The 27,789-nt window shown below is 33.8% G+C and overlaps 1 protein-coding gene across 8 annotated transcripts in view; it reads right to left on the reverse strand.

Moving 5' to 3' along the window:
* Positions 1 to 1,769: 1,769 nt before the first annotated feature.
* The window catches only part of FBXW7 (F-box and WD repeat domain containing 7), a 211,960-nt gene continuing 185,940 nt past the window's right edge, over positions 1,770 to 27,789 (reverse strand). For all 8 annotated transcript variants that reach the window (XM_033215496.1, XM_033215495.1, XM_033215494.1 and 5 more), the window contains 9 exons: positions 26,928 to 27,069; positions 18,163 to 18,297; positions 12,978 to 13,101; positions 11,138 to 11,274; positions 10,077 to 10,190; positions 8,627 to 8,808; positions 6,503 to 6,728; positions 4,699 to 4,909; positions 1,770 to 3,657 (listed from right to left, as the gene is read on the reverse strand). In XM_033215496.1, coding sequence (XP_033071387.1) covers positions 3,389 to 3,657; positions 4,699 to 4,909; positions 6,503 to 6,728; positions 8,627 to 8,808; positions 10,077 to 10,190; positions 11,138 to 11,274; positions 12,978 to 13,101; positions 18,163 to 18,297; positions 26,928 to 27,069 — 1,540 coding nt within the window. In that variant the 3' untranslated portion in view covers positions 1,770 to 3,388. The remainder of the gene's footprint in view (positions 3,658 to 4,698; positions 4,910 to 6,502; positions 6,729 to 8,626; positions 8,809 to 10,076; positions 10,191 to 11,137; positions 11,275 to 12,977; positions 13,102 to 18,162; positions 18,298 to 26,927; positions 27,070 to 27,789) is intronic.

Here is a 27,789-nt window from a genome sequence, read left to right on the forward strand (position 1 = left end):
CCATCTATCTCACAAGGTTTCTTTAAGACTCAAATGAGAATCTAGGTGGCTCCACTTAAAAGAATGGATTGCTCTGTGTGTGTGTGTGTTCTATTTTTATTACATAATCTGGATGAGTCACAAATACATTCAATTCTAAAATATAGAAAGTTCTCTGGGTCTATTTACTTAAAAATTTTTAATAGAAGCTACCATTTACTGAGCTGTAAATGCCATCGGTATGCTATGTGCTTTACATTTCACCTAATCTTTATAATAACCTTAGGAGACAGGTATCCTCTACATCTTAAATGAAGAAATATGAGGTCAAGAAACATGATAAAGGTCCCCGTAACTAGACCATATTAGAACTGAGATACGAATTCAGGGCTATTTGTTTGCAAAGCCTGTGAACTCATTCTATTCTCTAAAGTTCCAAAAATGGATGTTTCTCTTCAATTATATTATAGTTAAGCCTCATTTATATGCTCTTATGAAACAATCAAGCAGTTTCAAGAACTATCAAATAGAATTACAACTTCTTCTTGACAATTCACCGTCATCAATGTGAACGGTAGTCACGGTTTGGGCTGTAACCCGGTTTACTCTAAAGACCCTGCACCTCACGGCCTAGTAGGATTTTTGCCTTGCATTTAACCAGTTCGTTTTTTGTTTTTTATTTCCTTTACCCTGTCACTTTTCCTTGTTATTTTTGTGTCTGTAATTTGCTGTGGACTAATAAACCAAATAACCAAACGTAAGGTATCTAAAGCAGTGGTTCTGAAACTTTAGTATCCACAACTCACCTGGTGAGCTAGTTTAAATGCAGGTTCTTGGGTTACACTCCCCAGATGCTCTGATTTAGTAGCTTTGGGAGAATGAGGCCCAGGATTTGCCCTATGAGTAAAGAACACATACTTTATGACTATGAGAAAAAGGGGAGTCCATTTTTAGTAGCTTTTAGATACTCATCTACGGCCTAGTTAGTTGAGACTACTGGATATATATGTATGTGTGTGTGTGTGTGTGTGTATCTATATCCATATATAGATACATCCTATTTGAGACATTAAATATTTTTAGAACTACATAGTTTCAAAAACAACTTTATTTTTTCCCCTTACATTATAAAATTTAGATTTGTTGAACAAAATGGCTACAGAAGAGTCAGAAAGTACCAGAAAAATGGCTTATTTTCCTCTCAAACCTTGCTTTTGTCTGTCAAACTTTCTTAAAGAGCAGCATGTATTTAGTCTTTGGAAATATGGGTTTGAGTTCTGGCATTCTGCTAGTTCTATGATTCGACAAATTGCCTAACCAGTCTCAGCTGCAGGTTTTTGCTCGTCTTTAAAATGGGAGATAATAGTGCCTACTTCTCAGGGATAGTGGGAGCTTGAGAGAGAATGAACAGAAAGTATCGAGGGTAAGCACTTAATATGTGGTCAAAATTTCAAAATGAATTTGTTATTTATAAGGCTTCTAGTTGTAATTATCACAAAAGTTTTGTTGATTCTTTGAGGGAACCAGATTTCGTATTTATATACCCCAATGCAATCTACAGAGATGAGCACAGTGGAGTGTCCTCCTTCATAGTCTAGGAGAGAAGTAAGATTTGTAGTTGCAGCACATTATCCTTACTTTTGCTGTATAAAACAGGTCTGAAGTATTGATTTCTATGCCACACAGCAGGAGATGCAAAGAAACCAAGATTTTGCTGATTTAAATATTATAGACAAATCCTAAATACTTATAATGAAGGATTATTACTTCATTGGAAGAAACAGGCATACTAACATGAAAAAACACATTTTATTGCACTTAAGTTATAAGAAAATAAAATTTCTAAGTGAATCAAACCATAGACACAATCCCTTTAAAGGTTGTTTTCCTCCATCATGTCAGGTTGTTACATAACTAAAATTAACCAACTTGAATCTGATTGCTTTAAATCAGACTATAAATAAAACAAACAAAAAAATAAACAGAAGGAGGAAAAAAAGATCGCCTAGGATACAGTGTTAAACCACTTTCACAGTTCAGCTTGAGTTGTGGCTCTTGGAGAATGAGGCAAACCATTTGACTTTTTCATTCATTTTGTTTGTTTGCATGTGACGCCTTTACTACAAAAACTGAATAGTTTCTGCTTTGTCAGTTACTCAGAGCAATAAAACTGTAACAGTTGTTTTCCCAAATACTGTAAAACACTAAGACTGACCAGCAACTTTAATTTTGTGTTTTATATATTTTTAAAATATTTTGTCAGTTTTACGATGTACGTTCATCCATTCACCACAGCCCTCAAAAAGAAAAGTTTCTCCACAGAACAGGCAAGTAATAGCTCTGTTCCAAGGAATGTGTTTTAAATTTTGCCCAGATAAAAGAAAATAAGCTTTGCACACACTCTCAATTATTTACTTGCAGGCAAACTTCACTCTTTATTATCTGAAACTCTTCCATTCTCAGCCTCTTAGAGGCACAGATGGCTCAAGTTTCAGTGGCAAAAAGTCTTTTTTCCGTAACCAAACTAGAGCAAATTTGGAATTCAGTCTGGGACTAAAACGTCACAGCAGAAAAAAAATAAAAAAAAATAATTTGCTTTTTTCTTTCTTTCATTTAGCAGCATAAATAAGTTTGGCCACTGGGAGTACAGTACAGGGGTGGGACAACAATCCCATATTTGAAGACCTACTTCTAGCACCAGCATCAAGAATTAAATCCATCTCAGGACTCACAGAACCCAGGACAACTTGCCACCTTTGAGCAACATATGCATTGAAGAATGTATATGGAAGCAACAGTAAATAGATAAACAGAGGCTAATACTGTGATTGATTGACATTGGCAATGGTTGGCAAAAAAAAAAAAAAAAAAAGGTTTTCATGATAACTGTACAAAAACAATTCACAGTAATTTTTTAAGCTTTTTCACTCCAGAAAAATGACTTTTTGTTGCAGATGCTCTCTAATTAGAAAGTCAACCAGTACTTGTTTTGATGTTATTGCAGTTCCTTTCTAGGTGTCTAGTTGTCAGTGGTAAAAGAACAGGCTAGCAGAATCTGTAATGATGTTTCAGCATTAACACTGCCCAATGAGCACTGGAGAAGAAAATAAAGAAATAATTGCACCTGGTTTGATTTAGAAAGTCTCATTTTGCAAAGCTGCCCTCAGTCAAAAGTGAAGCCTTTTATGTGATGAGACAGCAGACGCCTCTCTTGTCAGTTATGGTTTGTCATCTCTTCTTCTTTTCCTTCTTAGTCTGTAGGTCTTTTCAATCTGTTGCCCCAAGCCAACATCCTGCACCACTGAGAACAAGGGATTTTTTTCTTTTTCTTTTCTTTTTTTCTTTTTGCAGGGGGAAGGGCAGGGAGTATATCGTCTACACAATTGGACAAATTCATCTTTTCTGCTCTTCACTTCATGTCCACATCAAAGTCCAGCACCAGCAGCTTGGTTTCTTCAGTCCCATTCCGACTCCCAACTGCACACACCAGCTTTGTGTTTGAGGCTCTGATCCGCCACACGACTCCCCCACTCCCCCCACTCTCCAATGTGACTAGGTTTCGAATAAATTCACCCGTTTTCAAGTCCCATAGTTTTACAGTTCCATCATCTGAGCTGGTAATTACAAAGTTCTTGTTGAACTGTAAACAGGTCACAGCACTCTGATGCTTGTTGGGACCTAGATAAAAACCAAAAGAATTTAATTACTGGTTAGAAATAATGGCTATGGGTTAGTTACATTATAATTTGTAGACCTCTACTTTACATCGTACAATAAATGCAACATTTGAAATGATACATATTTAGAAACCTATGTCCTCAGTATTTTAGGATCAGCAGGGATATAAGAAAATCTGGTAGCAATTTGTAACTGAAACATTAACTTTCAAGAGGCCTGTCTTCCAAGACGCTTGGTTAGCTACCAGACAAATGTCTTATTTTCTGGCTGTGTGAATGACAGCATTCCTTGGTGAGGATGCAGATAGTGCAACTCCATACATTCTGCTGATGGACAAATGAGCACTAAGAGATCTATTACCCCACCACTATGAACCACTCAAAGCTGAATGGTTACTATTCCAAAACTCTGAGGAGAGACAAAACCAATGAGTAAAAAGCTGCAATGTTGTCTATCAGATGCCGCCCCCCTCCCCCACCCCAGAAAAAAACATTCTAAGGGCTATAATAAATAGAAAAAGTTAATCATGAGGCACTGCTCTACCTCATCTAATATTAGTGATTTTCACTTCTTTCTCTATTTTAGTAGGCACTATTATTCCTCTCCATTCCAGTTAAGCACGTGACTAAGAGGAGGCCAAAGAAATTTTCTATCAAGGATGCTTTTGTTTTTTTCAATAAGGTAGCCCTTCAAAATTGGACTACAAATTCAAAATGCAATGGCCAATCAAAAAATATAATGAGTATGTTGCTTCTATGATGTAGCCAAGATCTTTCTTCTCACTGTTCTTAAAGGTTAAGTAGAGTCAATTGAACATGCAGTAAGTGATTAAACCATTTTATATTACATATTAAAAACACAGTTCAAAACATTTCCTCAAGAGCAGACTAGTTCTGTAAGTCAGGGTGAAAATATGCATAAACTTTTCTGAAGTAACCATTCCATATGAGGTTGACTCTTTTTGTAATGCTAAAGCTCCATATTTCCGTTGAATAATGATCTAATTTTTAATGAACAAAACTAAACGTAACTAATGCTTACCTTGCAATGTTTGTAAACACTGTCCTGTTTTGATATCCCAGATTTTAACTGTAGAATCTGCATTCCCAGAGACAAGAATATTGTCTTTGAGTTCCATTCCACTTGTTAACGACTGGTGCCCTGTTAATGTGTGAATGCAATTCCCTGTCTCCACATCCCAAACACGGATTGATGTATCAAGAGATCCACTCACCACATGGATACCATCAAACTACAAAAGACACAGTTTATTAGAATAGAAGTATGGATACTCTTCCTGTCAATTACTGACCTTAATCCTAGTAGGAAAGGGGGAAGAGGATGGGAAATAGGTAACGCCAGGAACAAAATGAGGTACTAAGGTAAAGTGGCAATGAGGATAAAGTGCATGCCAAACCATTCTACAATGTATGTTCTCACACCTTTCTATCAGAAAGGTTCGTTTTTATGCCAAGCTGCTTCAAACTAGATGCAGAAGCAACTTAAAATGAAAACAAAGCACCTAAAATGAACAATATATTAATTTTCAAATCATCTGGCCCCACCTAACTATATATCATGGATGACTGAGAGAATTGCTATTTGAGTTTTCCTTCCCACTAGGAAGCTGAGACTAATGACATAGCTTATGATAAACGGAGTGCTTATCAGCACTTAAGGCATGAAAAGAAAGGGCTACAGATAACTTTCATGATGTTCAAAAGTAAGTTCCATTAAAAACCGTGTGTAAAATAAAATTTCATTTATAAGAACCTAATGCTAATTAGGAAATGTGCCAAAAGATAATTGTATCTGGAATTGTATCTGTAAAAGCAAACTATATGCCACCTCTTCTCCAGCTTCCCAGCTACACCAAAAGTCAATAACAATTTATCATTTCTATATAATAATGTGGCCACTTCTTTTCTCAATCAAATGGGGTTAAATTAGAATATTATATTCATTAAGCTTCTGAGCATATCACAAACAGGTGCAGCCAATTCCCCTTTCTCCAAATTCATCACCTTTTCTAATTTAGCAAACATCTTTATCATATTGTCAATATTTCATGACATGGACAATATTCCTTCAACAAAGAAACAAATATCCTAAGAACAGAATTGACAGTACTAAGATTATGTACTAATTCGCTGAACATTAATGGGCAATAACTGATAAACTATATAGGCTGTAGGAAATATTTTTACATTGAAAATGTTGCCTTTCTGGAAACAAAACAAGATTCATATTCTAAACTTCCTATTCATCTAGTCAATGATCTTAAAATATGGCAATGTTTTCAAGGATATGGGCTTGAAATGTAAACCAAAAAAAAAAAAAATCTGTTTAGTCAACTTTACTTCTTTATGACTACAGATCAGTGGGCCTGGGACAGTAGAGTGCTTTATGCAGAAATATCTATTTCCACTTTGAATGGGGATGGAATCACAATTACACAGTCCATCAACTTTCAGCTATCAAAGCAAAGGGGCAGCTTTGGGCCATATTAATCCTCTGCAAAGGAGTTTCTTAAAATCCAGGTTACTCTCCTATGAGACTATTTAACCATTAATTAATATAGCAAACCTTAGAGTCCCAAAGTGTCAGGTTACAAGACAAATATTTGTATTTAGAGGAGAAATAGATCACAGAAAATTGAAAGCATCTAAATAATTTTGAAATTTACATTTTCGTCATGCCAATTTTAACGTATATAAAAACAGCAGAATAATCTGGTTAATCTTTTTTGGATTGTACTGGAGCAGCAATTTGACAGCGATTATCTGAGTAAAACAACTTTATGATTCATCAGGAGAGCATTTAAGGGAGAGATAAGAGATCTTACCTGTAATGAATAGACTCTATTAGTATGCCCCTGCAACGTGTGTAGACAGGTTTCAGTCTCTGGATCCCACACCTTTACCATAAAATCATATGCTCCACTAACAACCCTCCTGCCATCATATTGAACACAGCGGACTGCTGCAACATGACCCATCAAAACATGTAAACACTGGCCTGTCTCAATATCCCAAACCCTAAGAGTGGCATCTCGGGAACCGCTAACAACTCTGCAGAGGGAAAAACAGAAAAACAAAACAAAACAAAAAAACCCATGTTTAGAATTTTTAATAATATGAGAAAACATGATAGATTTAGTCAAGGTTTTTTAGCTTTTTTTTTCTCACACAGGAACAACTCTTGTCAAAAAACCTTGGTATAAAGAATGGGAAGTTGGGAAGCCTAGAATGCTTCATGCTTGGTTCCCTGACCTGTGGACCTTAGTTCCAGCACCTCGAGGTTCTGTGGGACTGAGTTTGAAAACCACTGTACTGTATTTTTTTAAAAAGCAGCAGTAGCTGCCTCTAAATATATACAATAAGATTTTGATTTTAGAAATAAAATGTTAACGTGGGCATATGTATAAAATGTTAATGGGAGAACTCTAGGTGGTAGTAGTTTAAAGAATTTAAACTTTCTTCTTTATGTTCTTTGCCATTTTCCAAAATTTCAATTACGGATGCATATATTCCCTTGTGATTAGGTAAAAAATTCAATAAAGGTTATACAACAAAAAACAAGTCAGAATTTGGAATTTAAACAGCTGCAGATTTGTGTTTACACTATACATTCCAGTAAAAATTAACCAGTTTTACACATGTCCTCAAACACAGGCTGCTTATGCTTTTAATGATTAGATTTATAAATATGCAATAGGCTATAAAAATATTGAGATATGGATTTTAAAATATATGTACATCTTCAAAAACAATGGCTATCCCTTAAACATATGGTTCAACATTAGTGCTACACTCTCCTGAAAACCAGAGCAATATGCAAATACTGTAATCGCTTTTGGATTACAAAACAAAGCTGAAAACTCAGGTATCCTTATGTCTTTCTGAAGAGATAAAGAAATACCACAGTTTCCATATTTGAAAAAGTAGAAAATTAAAGGGTTGAGAGATTTAAGTCAGAACATAATGGAAACTGGAATACAAGGTCTCTTGATACTCCTCCCCCAAATTTTAACAGTACAGCACACTGCTCAAAGTAGATATAAATGACAATTGAAAAGGTACTCCTTTTCACATATTACAAATCTGGTGTGAAATCTGCTTAATGTAATGGTTCTTAATATAAGAAGATGCTATAGACAGAATTAAAGGTAAAGACTGCCATTGATTCACTGTAAGGACCTTACAGAGAGACCTTTTTTGACAAAAGAGGTAGAAATCACACTTGTTTAACAGGGGTATGATGAAGATAACAGAAAGATAGGATTTTAATAGGAGGAGATAAAAGTAACAGCAAAGGCACTGAGAAGAAAAAGTCAAGCAATCCAGTTTGGCAGACACCATTTTGAAAACTGGATTGAGGATTTCTTCCTTAATTCGTTAGTCAACAGTAGGCTCACAAACATTTAAGAACTGGGCAGTGACACTATCGTAATTATAAAAGGACTGTATGTCAGCTGTATAAAATGTAAGATGACCAAGTTAGAAAGTTGTGACACTAGCTCAGAATGAGAGAACAAATTACTCACAGGCCTCAGCTTTTGCCTAGACTTAGAGATAGGGTGGGTGTAAGGTGGGTAAGTAATTTAAAAAGGCTCAGACGCTTGAAGCCTGAATTTGTCCCACTTGCAGAAATAAGAATATCAAAAAAAGAGAGAGAAAAAATGATTTCTGCTTGAACATGATGAGTCATCAAAGATACAGAACATTAAAAAGGATTAGAGAGTAGAGAGCTTCAAAGAGGAAGCCGACAACACTAGCAAATGAAAAAGGAAACTTACAGACAATCCCCAATTTTAAGACAAAATGCTATGGCTTTCCTAGAATAGAACCTAATAATTAAACGTAATTTAAGAGTTCATTATCACTATTTCAGTAACTCTATATAGAAAGGGCCCAAATTCACAAATAATAGAGGAAGAAGTCCCAACCACAATAAGATTTTCCCTTACCTTTTTTCATGAAGATGCATACAACGCACTGTGGAAGTATGCCCATATAAGGTGTGTATACATTCTCCAGTCTCTGCATTCCACACTTTGAGAGTCCGATCAGTAGATCCACTAATGATGATGTTGTCTCTCATTTGTGATGACCATACTCCACCTGTATGTCCCACTAATGTTCTCAGACACTGGAAAAACACTTAAGATGATTACTTTTGGGTAGAAAGGAAAAGTGATTTAAATAAAATTTAATAGCTCATTAAAATTTGGAGTAAAGTTATTTATTCAATTTAGCTCTTCAGAATATATTATTTTACACATCCGTATAAAATGATCCCACCACTATTTATAGTTTTGTTTATTCAAAGCATTATAAATTTATATAAGCACAAGCAATTGAGGAACATGTAGAAAGCAAACATATGATATAAAATATGATACAATAAAAAGGAAACATGATATGAAAGCAATTATGATAGCTCTGGTCTCTTTGATGAAATAATACTGAAATTGCAACTGGGTTTCTTCCACGGGAATAGATTCAATGAAAGTATGCCAACAGTATTGGGTGTGGCTACATACCACATTTCATCTGAATCTGCCCCAGGGCAGTAGTTAGGAGCCAGTGAAGCTACTTCTAGACAAGTAAAGACAGACATTAAAGCCCTGAAATAAATCCCAAACTAATATTACACTATGGAAATACAAAGCTGCTTTAAAAAATTTTAACATCTGACTTGGTGTATTTATAAGATACTTGCCAAGAAGCACCATGGTAAAAAACATTTTAAAAGACATGGATTTTTTTTTGTTTTCATACTCTCTTCTGTTATTTTTTAGGTGGCAATTACTTAATTCATGAAAATATTCTCTACTGGACAGATACAAATAAATATTTGCTAGAGAATCATTAAGGTATGATATGGTACACAGTCAAGCTGATTGCTTGGGCTATTTTTTTCTTCAAACTTAACATTTAAATGCCTAGTCCACTCTCATCTCACAAGGGTTTGAGATAAGTATAAATTAACATGATTTATTAAGTTCTAAACTACAGGTAGGTTATCAACAAAGCAGTTCATAAGGAAAAATAAATTTCCCTCAACCATACTTTTGAAAAATATTACAAAGTAATGAGGTATAACTTAGACAGTAAATAAAAGTGGGGAAAAATTGAGCCAAGAAAAATATAAGGCACCCTTGAAAATGTTAAAATATCTGTCACAAACTATGTAAATGAAAAAAATTAATGAAACCTCTATCATGAGAAACATCATCATCCTCATGCCATTGACTTTCATAAATATGGCGGAAAAAGCTAAGTTACGAGCTCTGATATTTGCTATCCAAATAATTGAGAATCAAGAATGAATTCTGGTTTTCTTTTTTCCAGTTGCTACTTGCAATGCTACACACAAAATTGTGACTTTGTGAAGTATAGGAAGAGCAAACTTACTTTGCCCGTGACTGCTGACCAAACTTTTAGAGTGTTGTCATCAGAACCACTAACTATTCGGTTACCACAAAACTGTAAGCATGTAATCACATGATCATCATGTCCTTTCAGCACCTATAAGATAGATGTACAGATTAGAAATATGTTAATTAAATTATGTTCTTTAAAATACTGGTCAAGAGAAAAATGAAGGCACAAACAGGAACGGTAATTTGTAGTCTATCTCTAGAATTATAATTTATATAAAATATAAAGCATTATTTTTCCTGGCTGACGAATCCAGAATTAAACATTTTATTGTTTCCACAGTCTATTATTTATACTCAAAACATCAACTATTAAAGTTTTACTGCATCAAGACCTCATGAAGATGGTTCGAACACCAATGTATTTGACAATAATCTATTTTATCTGTTCAAACCAGAAGAATATGCCTCTAATTTTACAACTTTGACACACAAGAACAAAATAAGCATCTATTAACCACAAAGAGTAACAATTATTAGCATTCTCAAAACAAAAAAAATCTATAACATATATATATTAGTATCACAATGTCTCCTCAAATTTTTTTCCAGTTGTAAAAACATGCCCAATAATTTAAAGTGTTCTTACCATTCTTTACATATTTGAAATGTTTTAAGACAGAAAACCAGAATTATGCTTCAATTTATAAAAATAAGACACACAAAAGCCACCAATACCAAAATACAGACACTCCTCAAAAAATCACGTTTGGACTATGTGATCAGAGAAGGCAGCAAATTCTCAGGTAGAATGTGTATGACACAGTACAATTCAGCAGGATATTGAGAGATTTTCATTTAAGTAAGATAAAAAGATACTCAGTTTAACTTATCTTTTGTTCAAGCACAATTAGTTGTCAGATTAATTAGCAATAAAAGAATACTGTCAGTAATACTTTCAGTTATTTTAAAATATATGGTTTTCTTTCCACAGAAGAGGAGTGTCAAATTATACAGTTTGCCAAGAAGTAAAATAGTACACTAGGTACTAACACTGATTAATGGTTTCTGTTACATTGTGCAGAGTTCAGTTACCTTAGGAGATTTGAGTTCTCCTCGCCTCCAGTTAGTATCAATTCTGTGCTGTCTGATGTATGCACTTTTCCATGGACTGTGTATGAAACCTGGTTTTATTACTTTTCTTCTCTTGATGTGCAATGGTTCATCAATCCCTGAAGTGTTACAGGTCAAGAGTAAATTGCCTTCACCAACAATAACAATTATACATTTTATAAAGTATTCCATCTTTCTCTCTGCTCAAAACCACTGAAATGTAAGACACTGTCCAATTTCTAATACTGTTATCACAGTATGTACCAATAATGTGAAGTTTGCATTTTATATGGCATATTTTTGTATTCACTATTTCATTTCTTTCTCAAAATGATTCTAAAAGATGCTGGCGAAGGTGTGAGGAAATTGGAATGCTTGTGCAAATGGTGCAGCTGCTGTGGAAAATAGTCTGGTGGTTCCCCAAAACAAACACAGAATTAACATATGATCTAGCAATTCCATTTCTGGATACATAAGCAAAACAATTAAAGGCAGAGCCTTAAACAGTTACCTGTACACCTATGTTCATAGCAGGATGATTTATAATAACTAAAAGGTGCAAGCAATCTAGGGGCCCGTCGACAGATGGATAAACAAAATGTAGCATTAGATACATACACACAATGGAATAAAGGAAATTGACACGTGCTATGACATGGATGAACCTTGAAGACATTATGCTAAGTGAAATAAGCTGATTACAAAAGGAAAAATATTGTATGATTTCACTTATATGAGGTACCTAGAGTAGTCAAACTCACAGAGTCAGAAAGTAAAAGGCTGGTTGCCAGAGGCTGTGGAGAAGAATAATGGAGAGTTATAACAGGGGGCATGGAGTTTCACGTGAGGAAGATGAAGTTCTGAACACAGATGATAGTGATAGTTGCAGAACAACGTGAATGTATTTAATGCCACTGAAATGTACATATAAAAATGGTTAAATTGATGAATTACATATATGTTATCAAAATTTTTAAAAGATCATTAAAAAAATGATTGTATGGGAGAAGGGAAGGCAGAGATTAATCCCACTTTATGTATACAGATACTTAAGAAGGAAGATTTCACTGATTAATCAAAGTCCTACAGAGGTGAAAAGCAGGATGAGAAACCAAGCACCCTGGATCTTTACCTCAAACCTTTATTAACTGGACTAACCACCAACACTTCCCACTTGACTATTACCACCATGAAGGGAATGACCACCTATAGAGTACCTGCATCATGCTCTATGATTCTTTCTAAAAAAATCTGCTTCTGAGGCACATAATACTTTTATATTTTTTCAAAAATATTTTTCTGGATGTCTGCTGGGGAAAACAACAACAACAACAAAAACAACAAAACAGTTCTCCCAATACAAAGGATAACTATTCCTCTACTAAGGGAAAAAAAAACAGGTTTCAAGAACATAAGCTCCATGATAGAAAGAGAACTTCAGTTCACTGCTATATCCCCCACCTTGAAGAAATGTCTGGCTCATAGGAGGTGTTCAATCAACATTTATGAAAATAATTAATTAATACTAAATATTTGGATATTTAATTGGAAATGTAATTGTGGGGTTTCCTTTAAATCATCCTCATCTTGACTTTTTCATTGTTTATTAATTCTACTAGTGATAGGAAGCAAATCAGATATATTTGCTATTAGTTATATTGCTTGTTAAAGGGGTTAGCTGTAAGATTTGGGTCATTTCAATGTGTAGAATAATCTGTGGATTTTATTATAAGTAGGTGAATATTTTTATTTTTTCTACGTTTTCAGAATCACTCTGCTTTTCAAAGTATAAACATATTCTCTATGCAATTTTGAACCTTACCCTCTTCTTTGCATTTCTCTCTCCAGAGAAGGTTGTCTTCAGCCAAAATTCTCCAATAGCGACATGTCTGAGCCGCTTGTAGCAGGTCTTTGGGTTCCAGGAATGAAAGCACATAGAGTGCCAACTAAGAAAAAAATGCATAGTATAATACCCATATTTAAATAAATATATATATTATATAAGTTAATTATTCTCCACAGGATGAGATACTTGATAAATATAATTCTGCACTCTGATTTTTAAAATTATGAAAGGCAATAACTTCATTCCTAACAAATATATACCAGATAAAAAACACACACACACCTTATGGTTTTTATGAACTTCACTCTACTCTTTACCTCTTCAAGGACTACTTATTAAAGCTCTCTGTCTCTGCTCTTGCCTTGCTCTGTGAGCCTCAACTTAATAATTCTTTTTTAAAAAAATGTTATTAGTTGTTTAACTTTGTTCTCTATCCTACTACAATGTAAATTCACTGAAGACAGGACCTAAATGCTTGCCTGACACACAAGAAATGATTTTTATATATTCTGTGTGGTATGACTTCAGATCATTTCTGATTGATATGTATCATAGTTAATAGTCTTCAAATCAAACTGTTTATTATCATAATGAACTTTGGAAACACTTACACCCTTGACTGTAAATGACAAAGAGGGACAATTATTAAACCATTCCATAGACATATAAAAGTAATTGGGTTCTAATTACTTTACATTACTTATAAGGATCTTCTTCATGGGACACACAGAGTTGTATATTTGAGCTAACTCTTTGGTATACCACTGATTTAAAAATTTTGTTTATAATACTTGTAAACTATTAATTTTTTTCAGTGTGTCAGTTCAAATAAAGAGGAAAAATAAAGAGAAAAAAAAGAGAAGGGGAATTAAAGCCTCTGACTGTTTATTCAAATAGCCTCACATATCACATAAAATTTTAAATTATGATACAAGGAAAACAATTTAAATAGAGCAATTAAGCTCAGTTTTCACATTAACTAAATGACAAGAACTAAAACAAATTATCCATTAAAGGGTCAAGGGTCATAGAGGGAGTAAAAGCACAATTTTAATTATTTTTGATGCTAAATATAAATTATATAATATAAATTATGCTTTCCCAATGACTTTACATATATAAGGAATTCATCATGGGCTGGTGTAGTGGCTCACTCCTATAATACCAGCACTTTGGGAGGCCGAGGTAGGTGGATCACTTGAGGCCAGAAGTTTGACACCAGCTTGGCCAATGTGGTGAAACCCCATCTCTCCTAAAAATACAAAAATTAGCCAGGTGTGGTGGTGCACACTTATAATCCCAGCTACTCGGGAGGCTGAGGCATAAGAATCACTTGAATCCGGCAGGTGGAGGTTGCAGTGAGTCACGTCGCTGCACTCCAGCCTGGGTGACAGAGCAAGATTCTGCCTCAACAACAGCAGCAGCAAAAACTCACCATTAATTACATATTTACTATGTATTTGTTGAATATTATATATTCAGTATACTCAGTAAATACTGTGTATACAAAATACTCCAACCAGCCGGTATTCAGTTTACTACTACTACTGATGAATGATAGTGACAAACTTTTTGTGAAATAATTACTTTTGGTATATCAGAGAAGACCAGTATTATGCAGAGAAACTGAGTTGTTTAAAATAAAAAGGTATAACTATATTCAACAATACTCACACATATGTAATCTCAACATTGTACTTAACAGATACTCCAAAAGCCACTTAATTTGGGAATTAGCAATTAATCAAAGCCTAAGCAAGTTCACTTTGTGTCAGTATAGCAGTAACGTGATGTTACCATTATTAGTCTGTGTGTAATTGTAATTTAACATAGAAGTTATCAGGCACAAAAATATTTGTGCAAAAGAGATGCTAATTAATGACCAAGGTATTTATCTAAAAACAGAAAAAGTCTATTCTTTTCTTTGCTTTAGTTACCTAACTAAAGTAGAAATCAGGTAATATACAGAAATAGTCAATGGATCTTAAAGACTAGGAAACAACAAATCAAGAATAGCTTAGATTTCAAAAGTACATCCCCAAATCACCATGTAAAATTTCCAGCATTAATAGCGATTATGAGATCATCTAGTCCAGTGCATTAAAGAGAAATATAGAGAAATCCTAAGGCGCTAAAGAAAGCTGAAGTGCTAACTTTATAGGTTACTGGCACACCTTCCTTAAAAGTAGTGAAGACCCTAACTCAACCAAGAACTTCAACTTATTAAATGTTTGCCTATTTCCATCTAGCCAGTTCCATCAAAACATCTAAGCAATACAGAAAATACACAAAGCAAAACAAAAAAATACAAAATAAAAAATCAGAAAAGAAGGTTAAACTAGAGAAAAAGTAGAGCACAAATATGCTGTCAACAAGGTTATGTCTTACACGATTTTGAATTAAACTGCCAAGCCAAAAAGAAAATAGCAATTAGTTGCATGATTCTTACTATGTATTATGAGGGAGTATACCAGTTCCCTCAAAGGAAGCAAGGTTTTGTCATGTAGGGCTCTGAAATGGACTGAATGTCTATATTCCCTCAAATTCATGTTGAAATACTAACCCTCAATGTAGGAAGTGAGGTGTTTGGAAAATAATTAGGTCATGAGGTTGGAGTCCTCATGAATGGAATTAGTACTCTCATAAAAGGGACATCCCCCCCTACGCCCACCCCCACCCCCCAAAAAAATTAACCAAGTGTGGTGGCTACTCAAGAGGCTAAGGTAGGAGAATCGTTTGAGACTAGGAGTTTGAGGCTGTAGTGAACTATGATCATTCTGCTGCACCCTAGCCTGGGCAACAGAGTGAGACTCTGTCTATCCAACCACTATGGTAGGGAGTTACGGGTTTCTTATAGCCAAGTCAAATGGTCCAGTTAATGCAGTTTTCTATTCATTTGTTTTAAAGGTAAAACCCAGATAAGTATTTCTTCCTAAAGACCACTTCTGCCAGAGAAAAGTTCTTGAATTGAAACCTATTTCAGATAATTATCTCTTCCTTGTCCAACTCTGTAAGAATTCCTATTTTTTATTTTTCTCTATAACATATATAAAAGACAACCACGTTGTACATAGAAGGTAGCCAGTATTTTCCCAGATTTGCTGTATTTCAGTGGATTAAACTAGTCAAGGAAAAAAAAATTTTCTTTAATGTTGGCTAATCCTCTATTAAGAATTTCAGGTTTTGCTCTATCATAAGATTATGATTTTCCTGGTATTCACTTATAAAATAAAGACAATGTTATTCATCACAACCCTCCCATGTGAAACTAGTGAGACTTCTGTCAAGCTTGAGATTAGTAAGTAAATGTTTGTAAATAGTTTTGAGATATGTCCAAAGGAATTATAAGAAAAATAAGTCAATTTCCTGACAAGAAGGTAATAATGTTTTAAATAATAATAATACTTTGTTTCTGAGAAGATAATATTTTCTATACCATTATTTATCCACATAGACAAGCATTTTTCAAAACAGGAAATGTTTTTCCTGGTAGTTGAAAACAAGAGGGAAACACAGATGATATGCTAAACCAAGGCTCTCCCTTAGTCTCCTATCTAACTAATTTCACTTCTTTTTCCCCAGGCAGTCCTTAAAAGAACACTTAAACCGAGATAATCTTTATTGGATTTACCCTGGTTATTGATTATTTGTTTTTAATTCTTAGATTTTTCAAAATACTTTCATATTCTGACCTTAAACCACATTTTGTGTGTTAAGAAGTTATTATGGAAATTCAAATAAAGCAAAACAAACCAAAAACCTCACCATTATTAGAAATAAGAGAAAAAAATGAAATGAGAAAGTCTGCCTTTTAACCAAAGTGATACCCTCTAAAATACAGAGGATATCACTAAGAAAACTACGGAGAATATATCAAAGGTGAAGAAAATCACTTTCAGTCAAATACTTATGTAAATGTTTCCCACTATTAATGCCCTTCTGGAAGCAAAGAGAGCTGATGTCACTTTCATAAGCTAAATCTATTCAAAGGATTCAGTTTTAGAACGAGTTAGCAAAACTAAAAATTTTATTCTGGGCCAACGTCATTTTTAAAAAGCACTCAGTAGAAAACACATTTCAGGAAGAAGAGATTTTCTACACTTTGCTCTTTGCTGGAGTTATGCTTAGTTCTATGCATTAAATATGATACAACTATTTTATTCATATCCAACATGCAATTCTAATTGGGACTACCTTTAATACCATTAGGATATTTAGAATGATAATCTTAAAAAATGACTCCTTTTCTGTTCAAATTTGAAGTTTCAGGATCATTTGAAATGGTATATTAGTATTTTATATTGTATTCTTAGCTGATATATAACTAGTGGCATATGCATATGACTTAACGAAAATATAAATCATGGTGATGCTGATTATTTAATGTTATATATAATATTTCTGTTCACTGTCAAAATAAAATTACTAGGTCTATAATATCAATAAAGGAACTGTATCTAAACTATGCCTTATTTATAGTTATGAATGCCCATATAATCAGTCTATGATAGTTTCAGCTTACATAAAAATATAAAAAGAAATAGGCATAAATAATTCCCAAAGAAGTGCTGTTAGCATGTAATTAGTATGGGATATCTGTATTTGTGTAATGGAGATGGGGAGGAGAATGATTAGAAAAATATATACACGTGAAATTATAGCATTTGTATTTAAAATAATTACACAATGTAAGTACCAGAGAACTAGAATTCAATAGAATCATAAAACTATTGGTCTTGAAGGGACTTAAGATATACAATAAAATAAGAGAAAAAATATTGCTATTTTAATAAGGTCAGAATTTTTAAAAATCTACTATAATGAATATACCAAGATAACTAAAGCCTGGGCTTCAAATAACCCAGCAAAAAAATATTGGTAAATAAATAATCAAATTAGTGAAACTCAATAGTTACTCTCATATATATGACTTATTCAAGTAGTGGAAAAGAGTTACTTAGTCCACATGCATACTTTAATCTGACAATTACATAATTAAGTCATGGCAATGTATCAATTTACAGCCCTCTTTACCACTAATTAAGAGTGTCAAACTGACAATACTGAATACAATAATTAGCATGACAATGTTTAAAGGTGGTAGCTGTTGAGTTATATATTCAAATAACACCCAATGAAGAATGTAATTGATAATCTTTACCTCTTTAGGGAGCAATGAAATGAAGTCTCGTTGAAACTGGGGTTCTATCACTTGCATCATATGTTTTACTTGTGTTGGTTCACAACTATCAATGAGTTCATCTAAAGCAAGCAATTTCTCTGGTCCGCTCCAGCTCTATCAAAGAGAATTAGAAATTTTTATTGTGTTAACAGATGTCCCAAATTATAGGCTTATAAAGGAAAACTCACATCTACACACAACCATAGTTGAACAAGGTAGAACTGTAAAAAAAGTGGCTCCTTACAGTGACATTTTTTCCACAAGGCACTGAAGAATGCATTTAATTTCATCGCTTACCAACCACTTTTATTTTGTAAAAGGTTTAAAAAAAATCATGTTTGACAGAAAAATAGTTTTTCATTACATTATTATAATAGCTATATGTTCATCTACCACCAAGTCACTAACTGAGAAGCCAAAATTTTATTCCAGAAACATCATTTTGGGTTACTGAGTAAATAATAGAAAATGTTGACAATTTCTCTACATTCTTTCTAGTGAGCACCATAAAATTAGACGGTTTTAACAAGGCATCATCTGAAAGGAGACGAGCAACATCATTCAGAGAAAAATTAGTAACTGGATATATTACACATTCGACAAGTGTCTTCCACAAATTAAACAGGCTTTGATTTGTTATGTGAAAACAAATACACAATAGAAAATAGAATAAACAATAAAAACAATAAACAATAGAAAATAGTAGCTGATAGTGGTAAAATTAGAATATAAATAAAGGCCAAAAGAGGGTAAGAAAGAGATGCACTATAAAAACACAAAAACACACAATTATGCTTCAGAAATAAGAGTTCCTTTAAATGACATCAGGGGATCATCTTAAAACATTATTATTTTCCCCCCAGTGAAGAACACCTGCACAGAAAAGCCATGGTTCTTAAAAGGAAAAACTAAAATGCCATGTGAATAATTCAAAATGTTACAATTTCACACATTTAATTAACCTAATACTTAAATGAAAGACCATTCTTAAGCAGGCCTTTGTTTCTGCAAATCTATACTGATTTAAGTACCATTGTAAGAATTATTGTGTCCACTTCAGAAGTGGGTGAATACAGAATAGGTGAGGTTTTCAGCTAAAAAGATCTGGATTTTGCCATTCCATTTCTTGTCCAAACAAGAAAACTTGATCCAAGACATGAAATACGTAATAACTGACAAGAGATATACTAAGGATACGAGGAGCTGTATTTGGAATACTTTTTAAAGTATTTACCTCTGTGGAATCTACAATAAACTTTTTCTCATCTTTCTTATCATAAAGTATGTGTTAAATTGGCAATACCATAAAACATTTCAATGGTATTTATTTCCATAGTATATTCCATATTACCACCTAATGTTAAAGAAATACAGGTTCCAATCAGTTGTGTCCCCTCCTTTTGTTTCTACAAATATATGTATCCAGAACATTCACCCTGAGTCTTACTTTGTACCTTTTTTGGTCAGGGGGAGGATTTATTATACATAGAAATGTAAAATACTCATAAACATGTATATGTACACACGTGACCAATTAAAAGCAGTTAATTTGAAGTTTAATTATCTTGTTTGGTTTCTCTTACATAACTTCAAATACTGGTTTAAACTTACCTCTTTGACATAACTTATAGTGATCAATCTCCACTCGTGTCTCTCCATTTGGTATCAATAGAACAAACTCATTAATTTATTGATTCACATCCCTCACAGGATTTGAAGTGGGTTTTGATAAAATGCTATTCCTCTCCATCTACATCACAGACAATGCATGGACACTAGTATAAGGACATGCTCATTTTGAGTGATGGATAACTATGCTGACTTGATTAAAATGTAGCTTTAGGCCAGGTGTGTAGGCTCATGCCTGTAATCCCAGCAGTTTTGGGAGGCAGAGGCAGGAGGATCACTGGAGCTCAGGAATTTGAGACCAGCCTGGCAACATAACGAGACCCTGCCTCCATAAAAAAATAAGAAATCAGCCAGGCATGGTGGAATGCGCCTGTAGTCCCACCTACTTGGGGGGCTGTGGCAGGAGGTCAAGTCTGCAATGAGCTATGATCACGCTACTGCACTCCAGCCTGGGTGACAGAGCGAGACTTTGTCTCAAAAAAAAAAAAAAGAAGCTAATATATGAGACATATCTTTTATCAAGGCTTTTGGAGGATAGGGTGCAGAATTAAAGAAGACAGGACAGACGAACAGATGATAAACATCTAATTCAGACCTTAGCTAAGTATTTGAAACTGTGTCAGAAATTTCCATATATTTAAGAAAAATTACATGGAAAAAAATCATGCCTGTATAACAAAATATATCTAAGACTCTAAACAATATTTGAAACAATGCATTTTTATTTTATTTTAAAGAATCTTTAATAAGAATCCAAGACAATTTAAAATGTCTTAATCTAAATTATATATATACTCAGTAGATGTCACTTTGTGTTATTTTATTAAAAACTGATAAAGATGAGTAGCATAAGAAAATGAGACTGTTTCCACTGACCATACATATTCAACAGTTCTATCGGTTAAAATCACATCTCTTTGGTGATTCTAAACAAAGATCTGGACCATAAAAACAGCTTTCCTCTCTCCAGCCTGGAGTCCTTCCTGAACTTCAGACCTGTATATGTTGTTGCTTTTTAAACATCTATTTTTGGATATGTAATTGAAACTTAACATGTCTATGATCTCTCCCTCCAAATCTATACTTCTACAGTCTTCCTCATTTCAGTAAAATAAACTCTATTTTACCAGTTACTCAGGCCAAGAAGTCTTTGGTCATTCCTGACTCCTCCCTCTCTTTTACCATCAGACGGTTATGATCCAAATGAACTCATAGCCTTAAACTTTAAAATATATCCACAATCTGACTATTACTACACTGGATTGAGCTACCAGTATGTCTCACCTACATTATTCCTGTAACTCCCTAAGTGGTCTTCCAGTTTTCTACCTTTGGCTCTTCATTCTATTATCCACACTGTACTCGGTGCTACTGTTAAAGTCTTAAACCTTCTTAAAACCTTCTAATGGCTTTCCATTTCACCCAAAGTAGAAATCAGTCTTTAGGGTGGCCCTACAACATACTAATTTCCCATTACTTTTCCTCTTATTTACTCTGCTCTGCCATACACACTCTTTCTCTGCTGTAAACACTCCAGGCACACTCAGTTTCACAACATCTTTCCTTGCTGTTTCTTGGAACATTGTTTCCCTAGATACTCACATGCCTTGCTTCCTTATTTCCTTCCCTGAGCAACCTTTCTAAAATTGTAACCAGTTCCAAACCCATCCACCTTATCCCCTTCTGACTAGAATGCAGGTTTCATGAAAAAGGGTTTTTTGTCTGTTTTTTTCACTATTGCATACCACACCCAAGTAGGGCCTCGCACAGAAAAGGTGCTTAGTAAGTATTTATTGAATAAATAAATGAGTCCCAAAAGAACCAGGAAATGCTATCTCTAGATTAATGCTGTCATCTCAATTTTATCTCTAGAGAGTGTTTCTATTCTTTATATTTGATGGTAGCACTAGGACTTGCTTGCTGATTCTGGCTCCAAGAGTGGTTTCAAATTTTGTATATATATAATTAAGCGCAAGGGACATATACATTTACATGAAACCTTTGCAGCTAATGACTACGTGTGTGTATATGAAATAACCCACAACAACCATTAACGAAGAATAGTTGAGAGAGAACTGAATTGGGGATCAGGAAATAATTTTAGGAGATAACTGTCATTATAATTAGGTTACAATTTAACCTCTTCAGGCCTTGGTTTATCTGCAAAAGTGAAGTGTTGGATAACTCTTTTAATTATTATTTTACTGCTACTTGAGAAGTGGTTATCTCGGAAAAGAGGAAAAAAAAAAGTACTTCCTTTGGCCTTTCATGGTAGTCTTGTTGGAACATATTGAAGGGCAGAGGAAAAACATCCCAGGTTCAGAAGTAAATTTTAATTTGAGGACAAAATTGCAAATGCAAATTTGAAAATTCCCCATGGAAGTGGTGTTTTATTTCAGGTAAATTAGAGCATAGAGGTAGTAGAGAAGAGTAGAAAGAGCACTAAACTGCAATCAAGAGCCTGGGCTTCACCAGGAAACTCACTGTAGAACCACATGGAAGTCTCTTAATGAGTCTGAGTCTCAGAGAACCCACCTACACAGCGAGAGGCTTGGTCCAGGCCAGTGGTTCCCAAATGCCGATCAAGGACAGCAAGAATTACTGAGTTCTAAGACCCAACAGCAGAGAGTCTGATTCAGTGGCTGAAGACATTTTATTTTTTAAACGAACAGCTCATCCAGTGTTGATGTAGATGATTCAAAGCAGCACTTGTGAACCACTGGTCTGGATGATCTTTAGTGTCCCAATTAGATAGACTGTTTTATGATCTTGGGTAGTACTGCACCTGAATTTCATGTGGTAAAGAATTCACTTCTCTAGCACCTCTAGCACATGGTTATCCAGGCTGTGTGAACAGTTCCAGGATTCGAGTAACTTATCTTCCATTCTACTGTGGGCCAGTTTTAATTGTTAAGTTTAACTTAATGCCAAAATCTGACTCAAAGAACATGATTCAGGTTTTACTTTCTGAAGAAATCAAGAATGAGTCTTTTCCTACTTTTATACAAAAGTCATTAATATATTAAAAACAGACATCACATTTTCCCTTAGTCTTCTCTAGCTCCAATACATGACTTTCTTCAAGTCCTTCACACAAAACAAGGTTTTTAAATCACTGTGTCCCAAGTACAATTTCAAAGTAATAATAATAAATTCAATTTTTGGCACCATCCTGTGGGTTTTAATCTTTTGTTGAGTAGCAAATAAGATGTAAATAAAGTAGGTTTGAGAACATGCACAGTTTCTAAGTGTTCCCATGAAACCTAACTAAATCTTTCAATGGAGAAGTTTTTCCTCCATTTTTAATATCAAAACACATGTATTTTATACTTATCATTTTAAAATATTTTTAGTATAACATCTTTTCAAAGTACATAAATAGCTTAATTCAAATATGCTTTAATTAAAATAATGCAAAGCTAATGACATCTGTGTAAGGTTAAAGTTCTTCCATATCACTTTATCTTTGATCCTCACACCAACACTGTGAAACTAGTGTTAATGGTCCCTTTTCAGATTTTCAAATTTTCAGATGGAGAAAATTTCTGAGGTCCACTAAGATTATTTCTTGACCAAGGGAAGAAACTAACATTTGTTGAGTCTCTAATATATTTCCAAGTATAACTTTAAGCAGATGTACATGTTTTCTCCCCTTTGACAACTTTTTAATGTTATGTGTTTTATAGAGTGTGAAAATAAAGGCAAGAATGGTTATATATTAATGAAGTTATTGTTTTTAAGAGACAATGTCAAAATTTGAACTAAGAAGTTGTCCTTCTAAGTCATTTGTGCTATTCTCAAGATGCTTCTGAATACAAATTTCAATATAAAATAATGTTCATGTAATTAATTTCTTTACCTAGTCTGAAAATTTTAAGTGAAAAACCATTTATTAGCACCTGAATGATATAAACAAACCAAACAAATGACCAACTCGCTTCCCTAAATTAATCTGAAGCATCAATCTGACTACCATACAAAGTGGATCAATGGCTACTGAAAATTCAAATGGTATAAAATTTCTATTTTTTTTTTGGTTTTTGTCTTTAATTTGCACTTCTATTTTCCAGTGGCATTCTGTTTCAGTTCTCTTTTATGCAAAATGGAATATCATTTCTTCATACTCAATTTATAAACAGAGTACAGACTACTCTGTCAGAATTGATGGAGCTGGACCAAAACAATGCTGTATCACCGCCTTAGGAGCAATAGCAGAACAGTAAGGGGACAAGCTCTCCCATATTGCTTATTATGCAACAGAAAAGTCATCATGAAATGCCCCCAAAGCATATTTGTAGAAATCATGCCAGTTTAATTATCCCTCAACTCTCTCACATAGGTCAACTCATGACTTCCCCACTTTATTATGAAATTATATCTCTACAAGTTAGACATTAAAGCACTGTAAGCCTTTAGGCAAGTGAATCATTTCTAGTTACTCTGGGACCAGCCCTGAAAATAAAGGGCAGTGTACAACAATGAGGCCTTGGGTGTGTCAGAGACAGACATGGTACTCAAAAGATGAAGGTCCTGATCTACCTGTCTAGTTGACCTTTTGTTGCTACAGATTTCTTTGCTACAGAATATTTATCTGAAAAAAAAAAAATTAAAATACTATACCTGCAGGGGTAATTCCACATGCTATTCCTGTTAACTAAGAACAAGTTTTTTTCACTGTACCTACTTCTTTCACAGGACCAAAAGCTAGTCTAACATTCTTTAGCTTATTGAATAAAGTTTTTTTTTTTAATATGAACATTTCTGAAATTGGAATGCATCTAAAAAAACTATGGTGTCTCAGATTTGATGAAATACAGTATATGGTAACATTTGGACATTTCATTTAAAAAGCATGAACTAGCTAAACAAGCAAACGGTGTACAATGAACTCTCTAAACTATCCTGACTAAAATAAAGCTGAAATGCCTCTTCCTATGGATCAATATTAGAGAGTCCCCTTAAAATTGTGAAATATCCCAGATAGTAAGCAAAGAATATTCAGGTATTCCAAAACGTTGGAAAAAATGAGCCCTACCACAGAAAAAGTAAATCTTACTCTGAACTTCCTTCTGATGAGAAATAAGCCTTTTCATATAAAATAAGCATTTTGGAGGTTTTCTACAGTGATGATAAAACTATTGCTAATAGTGTAATTTTCAATTATGTTAGTATTTTCTTATAAAAATATTAAATCAGTGAAATCATGTGATATGAAATCAGAATGATATATGCTGTTCATACTATATGCATGTGCTAGCATGGCAACACACAACCATATTCCTACCTCTTTGGCTTAATCAGAGATGATAAAAATATTTAAATTTTTTTTAAGGCTATGTAAGTGTCCGAGTTTTATTTTCACCTCTTATTGATGGATAGATTTCCTTTTAAAAGGATGGAACAAAATTAAAAATTCAGAATTCTGAGGGTATGCATAGGAAAAAATAAAAATGAATTAACATTTTACAAACCATCATGAACCAGAGGCAAAATAACTCAGGGGGGTGGGGTAGGAATAATCCTTGGAGAAAAGGTAAGTTTAATCAACAAATGACTATGAAAATGAAAACTTAAAAAAATTCTTTGTAATTGCAGTGGCTTATAACATTTTAATAACAATAAAATATAATTTTCATTCCTCTAACCCAGATTCTTTAGTACCACTGACATTCTGGGCTGGATAATTCTTTGGCATGGAGATCGTCCTTTATATTGCCTCTACTTACTAGATACCAGCAGTGTCCTGTGCCCCCATCCCCTCAGTTACAAAAATGAAAAACGTCTTGAGAAACTTTTGTCTCAAACCAGGGGAAAAACTAATCCCTGTTGAGAGCAAGGCTCAAATCTTTCAGTTACCAACCAAAAAAAGGTTATCCTAGTTTTTCAGAAATCACCTGAAGGGTAGAAAATAATTTTTAAAATCCATTTAAAAGCAATAGTGCTCCAAGTTACTTTTCTAGCTACAGAAGAAAAAAATACATTTATCTCATATTCATCTAGGTATTTAAAATATTAGGGTTTACAAAGTGAACACTTTAAAAATCTGAAACACTAAAAGTCAAATAAAGTATCATCTTTATCAACCATTATTCCCTTATGCATTGATTAAATACCTAACCATTCATGCAGCCAGAGGTAGGGTAGTATATTCATTTTACATTAGTATGGAGGCTAATATCATATCTTTACTTTACATAATTTATATTATTTATTTACAACAAATAACTGAGTGAGTACTTAATCCTTGCCATGTATTTTGCTAAACACTTGATTTATATGCATTATCTTACTGGAAGAGGAGATAAATCAATGTAATATCACTATCTTAGGTTATAAAATTCATAATATTCAGGGTTTGGTTGTAACCAATCTTCCCTGTAAATGTCCAAAGAATATAAATACAATTAAAATATAGTAATCGTGATTCAAGTACGGTAAGCCATATACAAGCATGGCACTGAAGAAAACAAGCTGTATTAACTCTAGCTAGCAAGGTTCTTAAATTACTCTTAAATGCCTAACTTACAAGCAATGCAGTTTAGAAAACTAGACAACCCAGAAATTCAAACAAAGGGGAAGAGAAAGGTCGGTCTTATTATTTAAAAAGCAATTTTAAAAAATGTCAGTGCACAGTTACACAAATAAGTATTGGACTTCCTCAATTATGACACTCAAAAATTGAGTTCCCTTGTTTTTAATAGCATTTTAAAATTGAAATATATATCACATAACATTCACCATTTAAAAGTGTATACTTCAGTGCTTCCCTATATTCACTCTGCTGTGCAACCATCGCCACTATCCAATTCCAGAACATTCCATCACCCAAAAGGAAAATCTGTACCTATTGGCAGTTAGTCCTTCTCCTCCCCCCATTGCCAGGCAACCATTAATCTACTTTCTGTCTCTGTGGATTTGCCTATTCTGGATATTTTATATAAAGAGAATCAACATGTGGTCTTTTGTGTTTGGCTTCTTTCACTTGGCAGAATGATTTCAAGGTTCATCCATAGTATAGCATGTAAAAGTGCTTCCTTCTATTTTTATGGATGATTAATCCCTTATTTTGCAGCCATTAAGTGAAGCATTTCAAGTACTGTGTTCAGATATGTCACCTGAAACATTTTCAGCCATTCCTGGAGGCCTGTAGGTGGCTGGACAGATGTAATTCGGCGTCGTTGTTGCCCTTGGCCATTGGCTGCTCTGAGGTCCCCAAAAGTTGTTGGTGTTGCTGAACATGGTACAAGCCCAGTGGTACTACAAAAAAAAAAAAAAAAAAAAAAAGGAGAGAAAGGAAAAAAAAGAAAAAAACAAGAGTGAAAGCAAAAATAGATGCTTATTAATAATAGATTCTAGTACAAAGAATAATGATCTGGCATATTTCAATCATCAGTTCAATTAATTACATTTCTTCCCAGAGATCACAGGTAAACAAAACCTATTTGCGGTTCTTACAGTAAGTTTCCTCCCTCCTACGTAACACCTGTTATTATCGCAGAAATGCTAATTGCAACCAAATAACAGAATCTCCATGACAAAACTGCAAGTTGTTAATATATACAAATAATGACAAAATATTTCTTTAGAACATACAAGTCCCACTTCTCCTATGACTGGTCTTCAGTGACGTAAGTAAAAGTTTAAATTTTCTTTATACAAAGGGTTGTGATACTTTATTAATGCTTTAAAAAACTCATACATAGAAATACTATGTTCAAATGCTTTGAATTTCAAGAATCACATTATTCCTTAAGATTGCCCCAGATGCCTTCAAAATTGTCTATAATATTTCTAATTTTTTATTGCTATTTATAAAGCTTGGTCTGAATAGTTGACAGGACTCAGTCTTGATTAGAAATACATTTATTCAAAACAGGCATTAAGAACTTATACACAAAACTAAATAAGATCATCTAAACATTTTTATATAGTAATTTAAATTTTGAGATTTAACTGTCTCAAACTTGAAATTCAATT

Source organism: Trachypithecus francoisi, unplaced genomic scaffold (genome assembly GCF_009764315.1).
Source record: "Trachypithecus francoisi isolate TF-2019V2 unplaced genomic scaffold, Tfra_2.0 Lachesis_group1, whole genome shotgun sequence".
NCBI lineage: Eukaryota > Metazoa > Chordata > Mammalia > Primates > Cercopithecidae > Trachypithecus > Trachypithecus francoisi.